Source organism: Doryrhamphus excisus, linkage group LG14 (assembly GCF_037039965.1).
Source record: "Doryrhamphus excisus strain RoL-2023G ecotype Guam linkage group LG14, RoL_Dexc_Guam_v1.1, whole genome shotgun sequence".
Lineage (NCBI taxonomy): Eukaryota > Metazoa > Chordata > Actinopteri > Syngnathiformes > Syngnathidae > Doryrhamphus > Doryrhamphus excisus.
In genome coordinates this window covers 1,125,379-1,141,404 of record NC_136370.1, presented here as the reverse complement: position 1 = coordinate 1,141,404, position 16,026 = coordinate 1,125,379, and the positions used below count along the sequence as shown (strand labels likewise).

General features: G+C 38.3%; 1 protein-coding gene across 1 annotated transcript in view; it reads left to right on the top strand.

Annotated features, from left to right (window-relative positions):
• Nucleotides 1-9,461, top strand: part of col13a1 (collagen, type XIII, alpha 1) — a 46,173-nt gene extending 36,712 nt beyond the window's left edge. The window contains exons 33-35 of the mRNA XM_078796336.1: nt 3,739-3,825; nt 8,734-8,772; nt 8,863-9,461. Coding sequence (XP_078652462.1) covers nt 3,739-3,825; nt 8,734-8,772; nt 8,863-8,865 — 129 coding nt within the window. The 3' untranslated portion in view covers nt 8,866-9,461. The remainder of the gene's footprint in view (nt 1-3,738; nt 3,826-8,733; nt 8,773-8,862) is intronic.
• The last annotated feature ends 6,565 nt before the right edge of the window (nt 9,462-16,026 follow it).

The following is a 16,026-nucleotide window of genomic DNA, read 5'->3' as shown; positions in this document are numbered from 1 at the left end:
TACGGCAACCTTCGGTACGAGGTATATTATTAAAAAAAAACCAAAAACAACAAAAAACAAAAAAAACCCCTTAAACTATATTATGGAAAGCAGGAAGTGAACAAATGTAAGAGTTAGTGATTGTAAAAGTACCAGATGGAGTCTAAATGTGTAAATTAAAAAAGTTAAAAAAGTAAATTAAAAAACGAAAAAAAATTTTTTTAAAAAATTAAAAAACGAGAATAAAAATGTCATTTTACAAGGAAAATTGTAATTTGATGACAATTTTATGACAGTTTTGACAGAAAATGTTTTTTCAATATGTTGACGAGAATGGCATTATATTAAAAAATCCTACAAAATCAGCTGGCAATTTATTAAAAAAAAAATTTAACTTAAATTATATTATGAAAGCAGGAAGTGAACAAATGTAACAGTTAGTGATTGTAAAAGTACCAGATGGAGGGGTAGGATTTAATAAGCTTTGCTTCTTCCTACTCCTTTTGGACATGTGGAACTGTGTAAATTAAAAAAGTAAATTAAAAAACGAAAAAAAAAATTTAAATAAAAAAAAATTAAAAAACAAAAATAAAAATGTAATTTTACAGAAAATGTTTTTTCAATATGTTGACGAGAATGGCATTATATTAAAAAATCCTACAAAATCAGCTGGCAATTTATTTAAAAAAATTAACTTAAATTATATTATGAAAGCAGGAAGTGAACAAATGTAACAGTTAGTGATTGTAAAAGTACCAGACAGAGGGGTAGGATTTAATAAGCTTTGCTTCTTCCTACTCCTTTTGGACATGTGGAACTGTGTAAATTAAAAAAGTTAAAAAAGTAAATTAAAAAACGAAAAAAAAAATTTTAATAAAAAAAAATTAAAAAATCAGAATAAAAATGACATTTTACAAGGAAAATTGTAATTTGATGACAATTTTATGACAGTTTTGACAGAAAAAAATTAACTTAAATTATATTATGAAAGCAGGAAGTGAACAAATGTAAGAGTTAGTGATTGTAAAAGTACCAGATGGAGTGTAAATGTGTAAATTAAAACAGTTAAAAAAGTAAATTAAAAAACGAAAAAAAAAAATTTAATAAAAAAAAAATTAAAAACGAGAAAAAAATGTCATTTCACAAGTTTGATGACAATTTTATGACAGTTTTGACAGAAAATGTTTTTTCAATATGTTGACGAGAATGGAATTATATTAAAAAATCCTTCAAAATCAGCTGGCAATTTATTTTAAAAAAACTTAACTTAAATTATATTATGAAAGCAGGAAGTGAACAAATGTAACAGTTAGTGATTGTAAAAGTACCAGATGGAGGGGTAGGATTTAATAAGCTTTGCTTCTTCCTACTCCTTTTGGACATGTGGAACTGTGTAAATTAAAAAAGTAAATTAAAAAACGAAAAAAATGTAAATAAAAAAAAATTAAAAAACAAAAATAAAAATGTAATTTTACAGAAAATGTTTTTTCAATATGTTGACGAGAATGGCATTATATTAAAAAATCCTACAAAATCAGCTGGCAATTTATAAAAAAAAATTAACTTAAATTATATTATGAAAGCAGGAAGTGAACAAATGTAAGAGTTAGTGATTGTAAAAGTACCAGACGGAGGGGTAGGATTTAATAAGCTGCATGGAAAGGGGGCCCTAGACGTCACCACGGACAATGATATTACGGCGGAACCCATTTATGCCGACGCCCATCGGACACGCTGACTGACGTCGACATAAGCGGTCACGGCGACAGATCGGGAATGATCGTACGGTTAGGATGAACAAACGGTGACCCCCTCCCTCTAAGAGAATGGTTATCTGTCCTTCCCATTAACACGCTCCTCGTTTCATAAGCTCCCTCAGCACCTTCCACTGACCTCCATGTTGTCGTTTCCGCTTTGGGAACGGAAAAGGTACGACTCAGTAATATTCCCGATTGGCCGGATGGGACGATGCGGTTGAAGGTGTTGGTGAAGCCATGTTTTTACTCTTGTCTCCTATCTTCCTTTGTTTCCGCAGGTCTTCCTATCCCCTTTTCCTTCCCTCCACCTTGCCCCCCTGCTGGTTTTACCACAAGGGGGGGTTACCCTCTCTCCCCCTCACAAGCTTTGGCCTCCTGCTCCTCCTCCTGCATTCTAATTCCAAGTCCCGGGTTAATCCTCCTCCTCTGACACTTCCTTTTTCCTATTCCTATTCCAACTTAACATTGACCATGCAAGTGCTCATGAAGCCCCCCCCCCCCCGCTCCGATCCTTCCCCTGTACCCCCCTAATGTATCCACGGCTGTCCATCATGGCCGGCCTGGAAGGTTCCCGTTCCTGTTGTCGTTTCCGTTACACGGCAGCATGTCCTTTCTGTCTCTCCGAGGTCGCGTTTACAATCCGTCTTTCGTTCTTCGGATCGCATAAATCCCATCAATTCATTCCAGATCTTTATTTGGACTTTTTGGGAGCGAAGATCCTAAAGTAGGAGTTGATATTCATCAAGTGAATAAAAAATGTTTAGATCTGATTAGGGCAGGGGTCTCAAACACGCGGCCCGCGGGCCAAGTTTAGCCCGCAGGACACTAGTTTGAGGCCCCCGCCTTGATATGAAAGTTTAAGTTTGGTATGGATGCTGTATGGTATCATGTACCCAGAAAAAATTATTACCTTTGATTCATGTTCATGTTAAAGGTTAAATAACTGTTAATAGTTATCCTCCCTATCCGTGTGGAAGTGGTAAGTTTTTTATATGGATGCTGTATGGTATCATGTACCCAGAAAAAATTATTACCTTTGATTCATGTTCATGTTAAAGGTTAAATAACTGTTAATAGTTATCCTCCCTATCCGTGTGGAAGTGGTAAGTTTTTGGCTATTTAATTTTTCTTTCTTAACTTTTTATTATTATTATTATATTTATTTATTACTGATTGATTGAATTTCTTTATTCTTGATTTGTTTATTTATTTTTCATCTTATTTTGTGTAGAAAAATAAAAATTAAGATATTTGAGAACAGTTTTATCAGAGCTTTTATTGTAGAAAATTGGAACCAAAGTTTATTATTTTTCTGTTTTTAATAAATGCGTTTTTTTGTTTTTTTTTGGAAAACCTGATGCGGCCCAGTCCCGCCCAGACCCTAGCTCCAGTGGCCCCCAAGTAAATTGAGTTTGAGACTCTAGGTTTAGTTTTTTTAACATTATTAAAGCCCTGTAGATGTGAAATAACACCCCTATAGTCATCATTACACTCCTATTATTGTCTGTTTCCATCACAACGCTCAGGCTATGGGATCACTGCAGGGACATAACGGGCGGCATCTCCCAAAGATCTTCCCAAAGAAATTCATGTCAACTTGTAAACCCGATATGTTGACCGGCCCCAACTACTTCCTGCCACCTAGTTTTGTCTATATCTCCATATTCTTTCCGAGAATTCCCAATAGTATCCTCGATTAAAGTCCGAGTGATGACAAATTTTCCAACTTTCCGAGATGAACAAAAACAACATGGAACTAATCCAAGAAAGAACGGAGGACTGTAGAAGGTTTTCCTCCTGGAGGAACATCTGCATCACTGAGCAGGTTGTTCTCTCAAACTCCGAGCTAAAACCCTGCTTCCGATTCTCCTTCCCCGACTCCCCGACTCCCCGACTCCTCCACGTCTCAGACGCTCTTTGATTTCCGAGCAAACAAAACTTATCACGATTCACCGCAAAGGAGGATTGCAGTTTGTCATTTTTCATAAACTGTTTTTTGCAGGGAGAGAGGGGCAAGAAAGGCAACAGGGGGGCCAAAGGGGATAAGGGAGACCAAGGAGCACCAGGATTAGATGCCCCGTGTCCGTTGGTATGTCAGTAATCCCAAGTGTAACCCAGAGCCACAACGAAGTCACTCTTCTTTGTGGCTCCGGTATTCAGTGACTCTAACCAACCTCAGGGTGGCGCTGGTCCGAAAGATCAATTGGTTTTATGGACAATTGGCTGTTTTCACCCCAAAAGATGATTAAAATTAGGAATAAAAGGACGGACCAGAATTCTTCCCGCTCATTTTTTCTCAGACTGACGGGAATCAATCACTGATTTTGAGCGTCGGCATACAAAACTTTGACTTTAAGGTTGCCAGCCTCGCGCTCATCTCAGTGCAACACGTTCCCGTCAGTCCCAGGTTGCCTGCATGTTGAGGTCAACCCCCCCCCCAGGTGCCCGACGGACACACGGATGAGTCCTCGTTTTTTTTCCGTGAATCCCTGCGACTTGGCTGCGAAGCTGCTTTTTCAATGGATGATTTCACAAACAGGGTTTCCGAGGCTTTAAGGGGGAGAAAGGTGAACCGGGCTTGCCAGGCCTGGACGGGCTGGATGCCCCTTGCCCCGTGGTATGGTGCTCTTTCCTTCCCTTTTCCCAGCATGCCTTTAACTGCCATTCATGGATATGCAGCACATATGGAATACTCTGTATGTTTGCATGGTGTTCACGTTCACACACGATATTTATCTTTGCCAGCAACATAATTATTGATTTCATAAGAAGCTCTGGTGACAACTGGGGAAGTCCTAATGGGACGTCTACCAAACATTTGGGAGCACGGTAGTTGTTCTTTACAATGAAAGCTCAATCTATTTAATAATAGTAATACTTCAATAGGGTAATAGGATAAAATATTACAACCTGGCAATATTTCTACAATGAATTCTTCTAATTCCAGGGAAATACCGCTGTCTGGCTTTTAGCCGTAAATTACCATGGAAATCCTAAAGTGATATTTGTCAGTAGCAAAAATGACAATTGGACACTCGGTAATCTCTTCTGATGATTTTTAGCGAGGCAGTGCATCAAATGACAGGAACGTGAAAGTAAAATTAAATTAAATTTAATTAAATTTTAAATTTTAAATTTTAAATTTTAAATTTTAAATTTTATTTTATTTTATTTTATTTTATTTTATTTTATTTTATTTTATTTTATTTTATTTTATTTTATTTTATTTTAAATTAAATTAAATTAAATTAAATTAAATTAAATTAAATTAAATTAAATTAAATTAAATTAAATTAAATTAAATTAAATTAAATTAAATTAAAATCAAATCAAATCAAATTTTAAATTTTAAATTTTAAATTTTAAATTTTAAATTTTAAATTTTAAATTTTAAATTTAATTTTGCTACTAAATTTAAATTAAGTTAAGTTAAGTTAAGTTAAGTTAAGTTAAGTTATTATTTTATTTTATTTTATTTTATTTTATTTTATTTTATTTTATTTTATTTTATTTTAAATTCAATTCAATTCAATTCAATTCAATTCAAATCAAATCAAATCAAATCAAATCAAATCAAATCAAATTTTAAATTTTAAATTTTAAATTTTAAATTTTGCTACTAAATTTAAATTAAGTTAAGTTAAGTTAAGTTAAGTTAAGTTTTTATTTTATTTTATTTTATTTTATTTTATTTTATTTTATTTTATTTTATTTTATTTTATTTTATTTTATTTTATTTTATTTTATTTTAAATTAAATTAAATTCAATTCAATTCAATTCAATTCAATTCAATTCAAATCAATTCAATTCAATTCAATTCAATTCAATTCAATTCAATTCAAATCAATTCAAATCAAATCAAATCAAATTTTAAATTTTAAATTTTAAATTTTAAATTTTAAATTTTTAATTTTTAATTTTTAATTTTGCTACTAAATTTAAATTAAGTTAAGTTAAGTTAAGTTAAGTTAAGTTATAATTTTATTTTATTTTATTTTATTTTATTTTATTTTATTTTATTTTATTTTAAATTCAATTCAATTCAATTCAATTCAATTCAATTCAATTCAATTCAATTCAATTCAATTCAAATCAATTCAAATCAATTCAAATCAAATCAAATCAAATCAAATTTTAAATTTTAAATTTTAAATTTTAAATTTTAAATTTTAAATTTTAAATTTTAAATTTTGCTACTAAATTTAAATTAAGTTAAGTTAAGTTAAGTTAAGTTAAGTTAAGTTATAATTTAATTTTATTTTATTTTATTTTATTTTATTTTATTTTATTTTATTTTATTTTATTTTATTTTATTTTATTTAAAATGAAATGAAATGAAATGAAATGAAATGAAATGAAATGAAATGAAATGAAATTAAATTAAATTAAATTAAATTAAATTAAATTAAATTAAATTAAATTAAATTAAATTAAATTAAATATTTAGAAAAAAAACTGCATAAATGTTGTCTATGAGTTATATGTGGTCTGTGCTCTTTGTAGGACGGGTACCCAAAAGAATACTTTTATTGGCACCGACCAAATTTGCACCACATGAAATCAAACGGTACCATATTCGGAACCAAAATAGCAGTCTTCATCGAGAGTCAAGGTGCCGCCTCTAACAAATCACAACAGAAGGAGGGAGGGCCAATGTTTACAGTGACAAAGAGACATATTAAAGCTACAAGTTATGGCTTGTGGGGTTCCCCAGGAGTCAACCCCGGGTCCCCTATTGTTCCTTTAGACGACCTAGCTGCCAAGTGTTCTACCACGATTATTCAGATGGTCTGAATTTAGATGGTCTTTACTGTAAATGGCTCCGGCTTCTTATGGGTTTACTTGTTCCACTCACCACCTGCAGTATTACAGTATTACAGTATTACAGTATTACAATATTATACACGACACGCCATGTGTGACTAACACGTGGAACATTGCAATCACAAGCTTGAATGTTAAGCATGCGAAGAATGTTTGAATCATAGAAGAATGTTTGCTTTGTCCTCTCTTGCATGGAGCACCCATTCCAGGGAACGTTACCACAGGTTGAAGAAAGCAGAGTGGGAACGAGTAGGGAAAAAAACACCTTTCAGGAATTCCTTCGTCTATTTGTTCATGGATGCCGTGACATGTTTGGACCACCAAAGCCGGCCTGGATGAAATCCAGCTGAACATTGTAGATCCTTCATTGGAGCCGACTGGATAGCCTTCCACGGGTTCTCGGGTTCTTGAGGTTCTACTATAAGATCTTAGTTATTCCCAGTAATGTGCTGTCAGATGTTGTTCCTGGTGTCCGAACACTACTGGCACCAGCGTTGCCTTCACACCCCACACCAGGTCAGATGTTCCTCACCAAGATTGCATGCATCTCGTGGAACTTTGCTCCACTTTTCGTTAAAGATACTCTCAGAATCCTGACAAGGCTGAAGGCTGTCACTTCCTGTTTTCTTCCTCATGTGTTCTATGGAACTAAAGTCTGGAGACTGGCTCGGCCAATCGAGGATCTTCTTGAGACATTTCTTTCTTGCCTTTGCCAAGTGTTTATGGTCACAGTCATGGTGGAAGACCCATCCATGACTCGTCTTCAGAGTTCTGCCTGATGCCAGGAGGTTCACATCCAAGATGCTACGGTCCATAGTCCTGGTACACAAAGTCTTCCTGTACCCTTAACAAAGATACCTCTGTCCAAGTCTTCTTTGACTCCAGGAGGCCAACCCATGGCAGCCAAGTGTCTTATTCTTGCTGACTCGGCTCCCAACTCGCTTGGCATCATCGGTCATGTCCTTGGAAGCATTACTAGACCATGGACCGGTCATGTCCTTGGAAGCATTACTAGACCATGGACCGGTCATGTCCTTGGAAGCATTACTAGACCATGGACCGGTCATGTCCTTGGAAGCATTACTAGACCATGGACCGGTCATGTCCTTGGAAGCATTACTAGACCATGGACCGGTCATGTCCTTGGAAGCATTACTAGACCATGGACCGGTCATGTCCTTGGAAGCATTACTAGACCATGGACCGGTCATGTCCTTGGAAGCATTACTAGACCATGGACCGGTCATGTCCTTGGAAGCATTACTAGACCATGGACCGGTCATGTCCTTGGGAGCATTACGAGACCATGGACCGGTCATGTCCTTGGAAGCATTACTAGACCATGGACCGGTCATGTCCTAGGAAGCATTACTAGACCATGGACCGGTCATGTCCTTGGAAGCTTTACTAGACCATGGACCGGTCATGTCCTTGGAAGCATTACTAGACCATGGACCGGTCATGTCCTTGGAAGCATTACTAGACCATGGACCGGTCATGTCCTTGGAAGCATTACTAGACCATGGACCGGTCATGTCCTTGGAAGCATTACTAGACCATGGACCGGTCATGTCCTTGGAAGCATTACGAGACCGTGGACTGGTCATGTCCTTGGAAGGGGTAAAGGGTCAAATCACATACCTGTTTTCCAGGCACAGATTGTTTCTTTTGGTACCCTAAAATTGGGTACCATACCAGAGTGGTTCTCCACTGGTTTGGCTGTGGGACCCACCCTCACACCTGAATGACGTGGAGTGACCCAAATTTTTCCAAGTTAAACCCCCGGCTTATATTTTAAGGGACACAAGTGAGCTGCAACGCTGAAACACTGCCGGCTTGTGGCGCGCCCTTCTCCAGCAGACATCTGCAGCTGTGTGTTGAACAAACGGCACGTTCAGTCTCCGCTCGATGTCCTTCCTCCCCCACTTGTGTACCTCGCGGCGACAAGATGAGGTGCATTCACAGACAATCTTTTCATTTTTTGGGGGGGTCCCGACCCACCAGTTGAGAACCACTGTTTGAATTATTCCTTCCAAAGACTCAACAAGAAAATAATGTGAGGTTTTCGTAACAACATCGAGCGATTCGGGAAGATGATTTCCCGGTCATGTGGGCATGTTTGTTGTACGTCTCGGCTCCGTTGGGTCACGTTTGTTTTTCTTGTTTCCGCAGGGAGACGACGGCCTGCCCGTCCCAGGCTGTTGGAACAAAGTAAGCTAACGTTTGCCAGCGATGCGGTGATTGTCACACATGCTAACGTCCCGATGAACTAACACTTTGCCTTTTGTGTCCCCCCTGCAGTGAAAACTTGGGAATGGCTTGTCTAATTGTACATAGGATATTTATTTTTCTACCTATCCTGTTATAACGCAGCGCATATGACAAATCTTTTGTACTAATGTTTTGTATTTTTTCATACGTATGACAATATATTTGACATGTATATCTGTGCATCACGTTCTAACATGTTTGTATGAGGAAGTATCGATGATTAGCAGTTCCATATGCATGATATTTGTGCATACTGTGGTGTGGATGATGCTTTTTAACTTATTGTACTGACTTGTTGTGTTCTGTTGGACTCGACCACGCTGCACTGACTTGACGTTTGAAAAAGTCTTAGCTGAAGTCTACAAAGTTTTTTTTGTTCATTTTTGGTCGTGGGCTCATTTCGTGCTAATGAACTTTTGTCTTCCTTTCGGCCGCTCACAGTCTTTCATCCATATTTCTATTCCATTGTGAAGAGTACTTTTACTACATTGGAAATAATAATACTTTGACGGTGGAACGTGTTTAGGACAGGCTGACTCACGTCGACATCAGCGGTTGTCGACATAACCAAAGCGGAAACAAGCCATGGTTTCCTAGTCGTAGGATAATAAAGGATTTTTCCTCTGTTTGTGCCCGTGCAAATCTTTCCGCCGTGAAACTTCTGTGTGAAATGTGTGGGAGAATCCTAATACGCCTGTGTTTTTATTTTGAAGCTTACTTTGCACTGAACAGGAAGTGACTGTGTGCACGTTTGTTTGCTCTGCAACTGGACCAAAAATGTAAAAAAAATTGCATGTCAGTGAGCGAGCCGGCGAATGGATGAGAGCAGTTCCATAACAACACGTCACATGGCATGCTGGTCTCCGTAGAGTACTTACTCGCGTTATTCTGCCGTCAAACAAGCCAAAGATTCCTATACGGATTCGGAGCGTTTGTCATTGGGAAGTGAGCCCTGAAAGGAGTTTGGGATAGCTCGTTTTCAGAGGTTTTTTTTAACACAGTATCTCTGTGATGTCACAGTGAGCCGTATGTCCTTATAAGGTCATATGGGACCAATCACAGCAAAGTGGGTGTGTGGAATAAATGAAAACATTTTGGAAATCCAAAAAAAAAAACAGCTGGAATAGGTGCAGATTCTGGAAGATCTAGAAAGCTCGTGTGTAGCTGCTCTATCGGAGTCCACAACTCCTAAATTTTCTTGAATTATGCAACTTTCCATTCCGGATGGAATCCGTTCCAGAAGGTTGGACTCGAACCGATTTAAATCCAATTCATTCATTCCAGAAAGAAACACGTTAAACAACGAAAAAGGCATAGAAATACCTATGAATACTTGGATTGACTGTAAATTGACTGTAAAAGCGCCTCGGTCTTCCACCCACAAGGACCATCCAGTCCAGGGTTTCTCTTACGGAGGAAGTCTACCAGGAAGGCTCTGATTGGTGGCGACGTCGGTCCGTCTTGACGCTGCTCTCTCAGGCTTTGTTTGGGATTGAATGACGTTGCCATGAGACTCCTTGGATCCGCGCCACCCATTGAATATTCATTGTGCCCCCCCTCCCTTACCACCCCCCCCAGCATGGCCGTCACCAGCTCGTCTTCTGGCTCTGGTCTTAATCACGTCCGCATGTACGTTCAAGGCTCACAAATGTTGTGTTCCAAGCGCCATTTATAAAGGATGTTGGGGGGGGGTCTATACCAGTGGGGGGGGGGGGGGGGGCAGGGGGTCATTCTGGCCGACCTCATGACACGACATGGCGTGTTTCTTCATTTACACGTCAATTCTGCTACCATCTGAAGTAGTATAGTATATAGTATATGTTATATACCTATATAGTAGTATAGTATATGTTGTATACCTATATAGTAGTATAGTATATGTTATATACCTATATAGTAGTATAGTATATAGTATGTTATATACCTATATAGTAGTATAGTATATGTTATATACCTATATAGTAGTATAGTATATAGTATGTTATATACCTATATAGTAGTATAGTATATGTTATATACCTATATAGTAGTATAGTATATAGTATGTTATATACCTATATAGTAGTATAGTATATGTTATATACCTATATAGTAGTATAGTATATGTTATATACCTATATAGTAGTATAGTATATGTTATATACCTATATAGTAGTATAGTATATAGTATGTTATATACCTATATAGTAGTATAGTATATGTTATATACCTATATAGTAGTATAGTATATAGCATATGTTATATACGTATATAGTAGTATAGTATATGTTATATACCTATATAGTAGTATAGTATATAGTATGTTATATACCTATATAGTAGTATAGTATATGTTATATACCTATATAGTAGTATAGTATATAGTATGTTATATACCTATATAGTAGTATAGTATATGTTATATACCTATATAGTAGTATAGTATATAGTATGTTATATACCTATATAGTAGTATAGTATATGTTATATACCTATATAGTAGTATAGTATATAGTATGTTATATACCTATATAGTAGTATAGTATATGTTATATACCTATATAGTAGTATAGTATATAGTATGTTATATACCTATATAGTAGTATAGTATATGTTATATACCTATATAGTAGTATAGTATATAGTATGTTATATACCTATATAGTAGTATAGTATATGTTATATACCTATATAGTAGTATAGTATATGTTATATACCTATATAGTAGTATAGTATATAGTATGTTATATACCTATATAGTAGTATAGTATATGTTATATACCTATATAGTAGTATAGTATATGTTATATACCTATATAGTAGTATAGTATATAGTATGTTATATACCTATATAGTAGTATAGTATATGTTATATACCTATATAGTAGTATAGTATATAGCATATGTTATATACGTATATAGTAGTATAGTATATGTTATATACCTATATAGTAGTATAGTATATAGTATGTTATATACCTATATAGTAGTATAGTATATGTTATATACCTATATAGTAGTATAGTATATAGTATGTTATATACCTATATAGTAGTATAGTATATGTTATATACCTATATAGTAGTATAGTATATAGTATGTTATATACCTATATAGTAGTATAGTATATGTTATATACCTATATAGTAGTATAGTATATGTTATATACCTATATAGTAGTATAGTATATAGTATGTTATATACCTATATAGTAGTATAGTATATGTTATATACCTATATAGTAGTATAGTATATGTTATATACCTATATAGTAGTATAGTATATAGTATGTTATATACCTATATAGTAGTATAGTATATGTTATATACCTATATAGTAGTATAGTATATAGCATATGTTATATACGTATATAGTAGTATAGTATATGTTATATACATAAATAGTAGTATAGTATATGTTATATACGTATATAGTAGTATAGTATATGTTATATACATATATAATAGTATAGTATATAGCATATGTTATATACATAAATAGTAGTATAGTATATGTTATATATACGTATATAGTAGTATATGTTATATACATATATAGTATATGTTATATATGTATATAGTAGTATAGTATATGTTATATATGTATATAGTATATGTTATATATGTATATAGTATATGTTATATGCGTATATAGTAGCATAGTATATGTTATATGCATATATAGTAGTATAGTATATAGTATATGTTATATACGTATATAGTAGTATAGTATATAGTATATGATATATATACGTACATATGTTGAGTACCATCAATTTGTACACATTGGCAGGTCTAACAATGAAAGTACTCCCTGCCCCTCACGCTCCCCCTGACAGCCCCCCCCCCCCAAACATTGAGTTTCCGAGGAAGGGCGTAGTTCCGAATGATCTGCGATGAAAGTCGTTGATGACACGGCGAACCCGCAGACATTGACTTTACCTTGTGACCTTGTGACCTTGTGACCTTGTGACCTTGTGACCTTGTGACCTTGTGACCTTGTGACCTTGTGACCTTGTGACCCTGTGACCTTTGACACGTGTTGTGTGTAACCTTCAAGGGCCAGCACCCCTTCCAACTGGCCAAGAAGTAAGAACCCCAGGGCGTAACCCACGGAGCCACCGGCAGGAAAACTGAGGCGTGTCTTTGAGTTTTTACCAGAACTTTGACCCGGCGCCATGACAACGCTGGACGCAGAGTCGTGACGTCGGCGACGTCGGCGACGTCGGAGGCTGCGGTGAGCGAAATGACTTCAACGTGACTCGAAACTCAGAGGCCATAGTTGTCATGGAGATGGCGGCCGATGTGGATCCTCTACACCCGCATCAGTTCTAAGACCACGTCACGGTTTTGCCGTTGCGTGCGCCAATCCACGGCGTGATGAAGAATCCGAAGCAGCTGATTGGTAGATGAGATGCCATCAAACCACATAAGAACAAGGGAGAGCCTGTTCATGATTCCTTCTTGGTTGGATGGAACTCACTGCCTTGCCCAAAGTGTCGTGGCTGCAGCTATCATATTTGAGCGAGTGGACGTATGGATTTTATATCAAAGTATTGTACAGTATTACGGATTGGATGTACTCTACGTATCTTTGTATATAAGCAGCTGTAAGTATTCGTTATGCACGTACCTTATACTGCATGTGCACATACAAGCGTTTCTAGAGCAGGGGTGTCCAAAATGCGGCCTGGAGGCCATCTGTCAGCAAAAACAAAAGTTGTTACAGTTCATCGAACATACAATGTGTACTTCGACATGCAGAAAACTACGATAAAATCAAAGAACTTTCCAGCATATCGTCGATTGGTTTTCGCCCCGTTCCAAAATTCCGAGTAACATTGACTTCTCAGTACGCAGGTTGGACACCCGTGGCTTTACCTGGGTTCCTTGATTGTAGCGTTGAGCTCGTCAACGACTGAACAAAAACACCGTCAACCTTTGTCAGCGTTTGACACCAACTTCCTGTTTCTTTGACAGCTAGCGCAGAGAAGCATTCCTTTTGTCGTATTGACAGTCGCCAGTTATTATTATTGTTGTCTGAATACTTTGGATTTATGGGCTATATCGTGTACTTCATCTCTATATTACTCTATATTAATACTCCAAAAAACAACAATGTACTATGCTATCCATTTGGAGAAATGTAAGCTGCGGTCGGGTTTTGGTTTTAAAATGTCCGCTTAGACCGTCAAATTCTTCTCTTTTACTCCATTATTTATTGAAAGCTAGCGGAACCTACATCATGTCCACAAAAGCCCTGGGGAACCTGGCCATCGGACACACCCACACTCAACGTGGACTTGAACATACCACGGATTTGCGTAGAATGGACAGTACACGTCTATTCATCCGGGACTGCCACTGATGATGGACAGTCCTGGATGAATGGACGGTCCAGGACTGCCACTGATGATGGACAGTCCTGGATGAATGGACGGTCCAGGACTGCCACTGATGATGGACAGTCCTGGATGAATGGACGGTCCAGGACTGCCACTGATGATGGACAGTCCTGGATCAATGGACGGTCCAGGACTGCCACTGATGATGGACAGTCCTGGATGAATGCACAATCCAGGACTGCCACTGATGATGGACGGTCCTGGATGAATGGACGGTCCAGGACTGCCAGTGATGATGCCAGGACTGCCACTGATGATGGACAGTCCTGGATGAATGGACTGCCACTGATGATGGACAGTCCTGGATGAATGCACAATCCAGGACTGCCACTGATGATGGACAGTCCTGGATGAATGGACGGTCCAGGACTGCCACTGATGATGGACAGTCCTGGATCAGTGGACGGTCCAGGACTGCCACTGATGATGGACAGTCCTGGATCAATGGACGGTCCAGGACTGCCACTGATGATGCCAGGACTGCCACTGATGATGGACAGTCCTGGATCAATGGACGGTCCAGGACTGCCACTGATGATGCCAGGACTGCCACTGATGATGGACAGTCCTGGATGAATGGACGGTCCAGGACTGCCACTGATGATGGACAGTCCTGGATGAATGGACGGTCCAGGACTGCCACTGATGATGCCAGGACTGCCACTGATGATGGACAGTCCTGGATCAATGGACGGTCCAGGACTGCCACTGATGATGCCAGGACTGCCACTGATGATGGACAGTCCTGGATGAATGGACGGTCCAGGACTGCCACTGATGATGGACAGTCCTGGATGAATGGACGGTCCAGGACTGCCACTGATGATGGACAGTCCTGGATCAATGGACGGTCCAGGACTGCCACTGATGATGGACAGTCCTGGATCAATGGACGGTCCAGGACTGCCACTGATGATGCCAGGACTGCCACTGATGATGGACAGTCCTGGATCAATGGACGGTCCAGGACTGCCACTGATGATGCCAGGACTGCCACTGATGATGGACAGTCCTGGATGAATGGACGGTCCAGGACTGCCACTGATGATGGACAGTCCTGGATGAATGGACGGTCCAGGACTGCCACTGATGATGCCAGGACTGCCACTGATGATGGACAGTCCTGGATCAATGGACGGTCCAGGACTGCCACTGATGATGCCAGGACTGCCACTGATGATGGACAGTCCTGGATGAATGGACGGTCCAGGACTGCCACTGATGATGGACAGTCCTGGATGAATGGACGGTCCAGGACTGCCACTGATGATGCCAGGACTGCCACTGATGATGGACAGTCCTGGATGAATGGACTGCCACTGATGATGCCAGGACTGCCACTGATGATGGACAGTCCTGGATCAATGGACGGTCCAGGACTGCCACTGATTATGCCAGGACTGCCACTGATGATCGACAGTCCTGGATGAATGGACTGCCACTGATGATGGACAGTCCTGAATGAATGGACGGTCCAGGACTGCCACTGATGAGGGACAGTCCTGGATGAATGGACGGTCCAGGACTGCCACTGATGATGCCAGGACTGCCACTGATGAGGGACAGTCCTGTCCCAAGGTGTCTAATGGCTGGACAATCCTGTCTTTCCCGTCCGTATTGTTTGAGGAAGCTGGGGGCTGTCCGAGTTGTTTTAGGCCACGCCCACGCAGCTCTCCAGTGTTAAACGCTATTGGCCGCTGGGGGTGTCACGAGATGAAAAGGTGGGAGGGGCCTGTGGCTGTAGTTGGTCTCCAACTATCACGTTTTTCAAATATACGTTATTTCCCAAATCACAGATTCCCGCTGGAAGA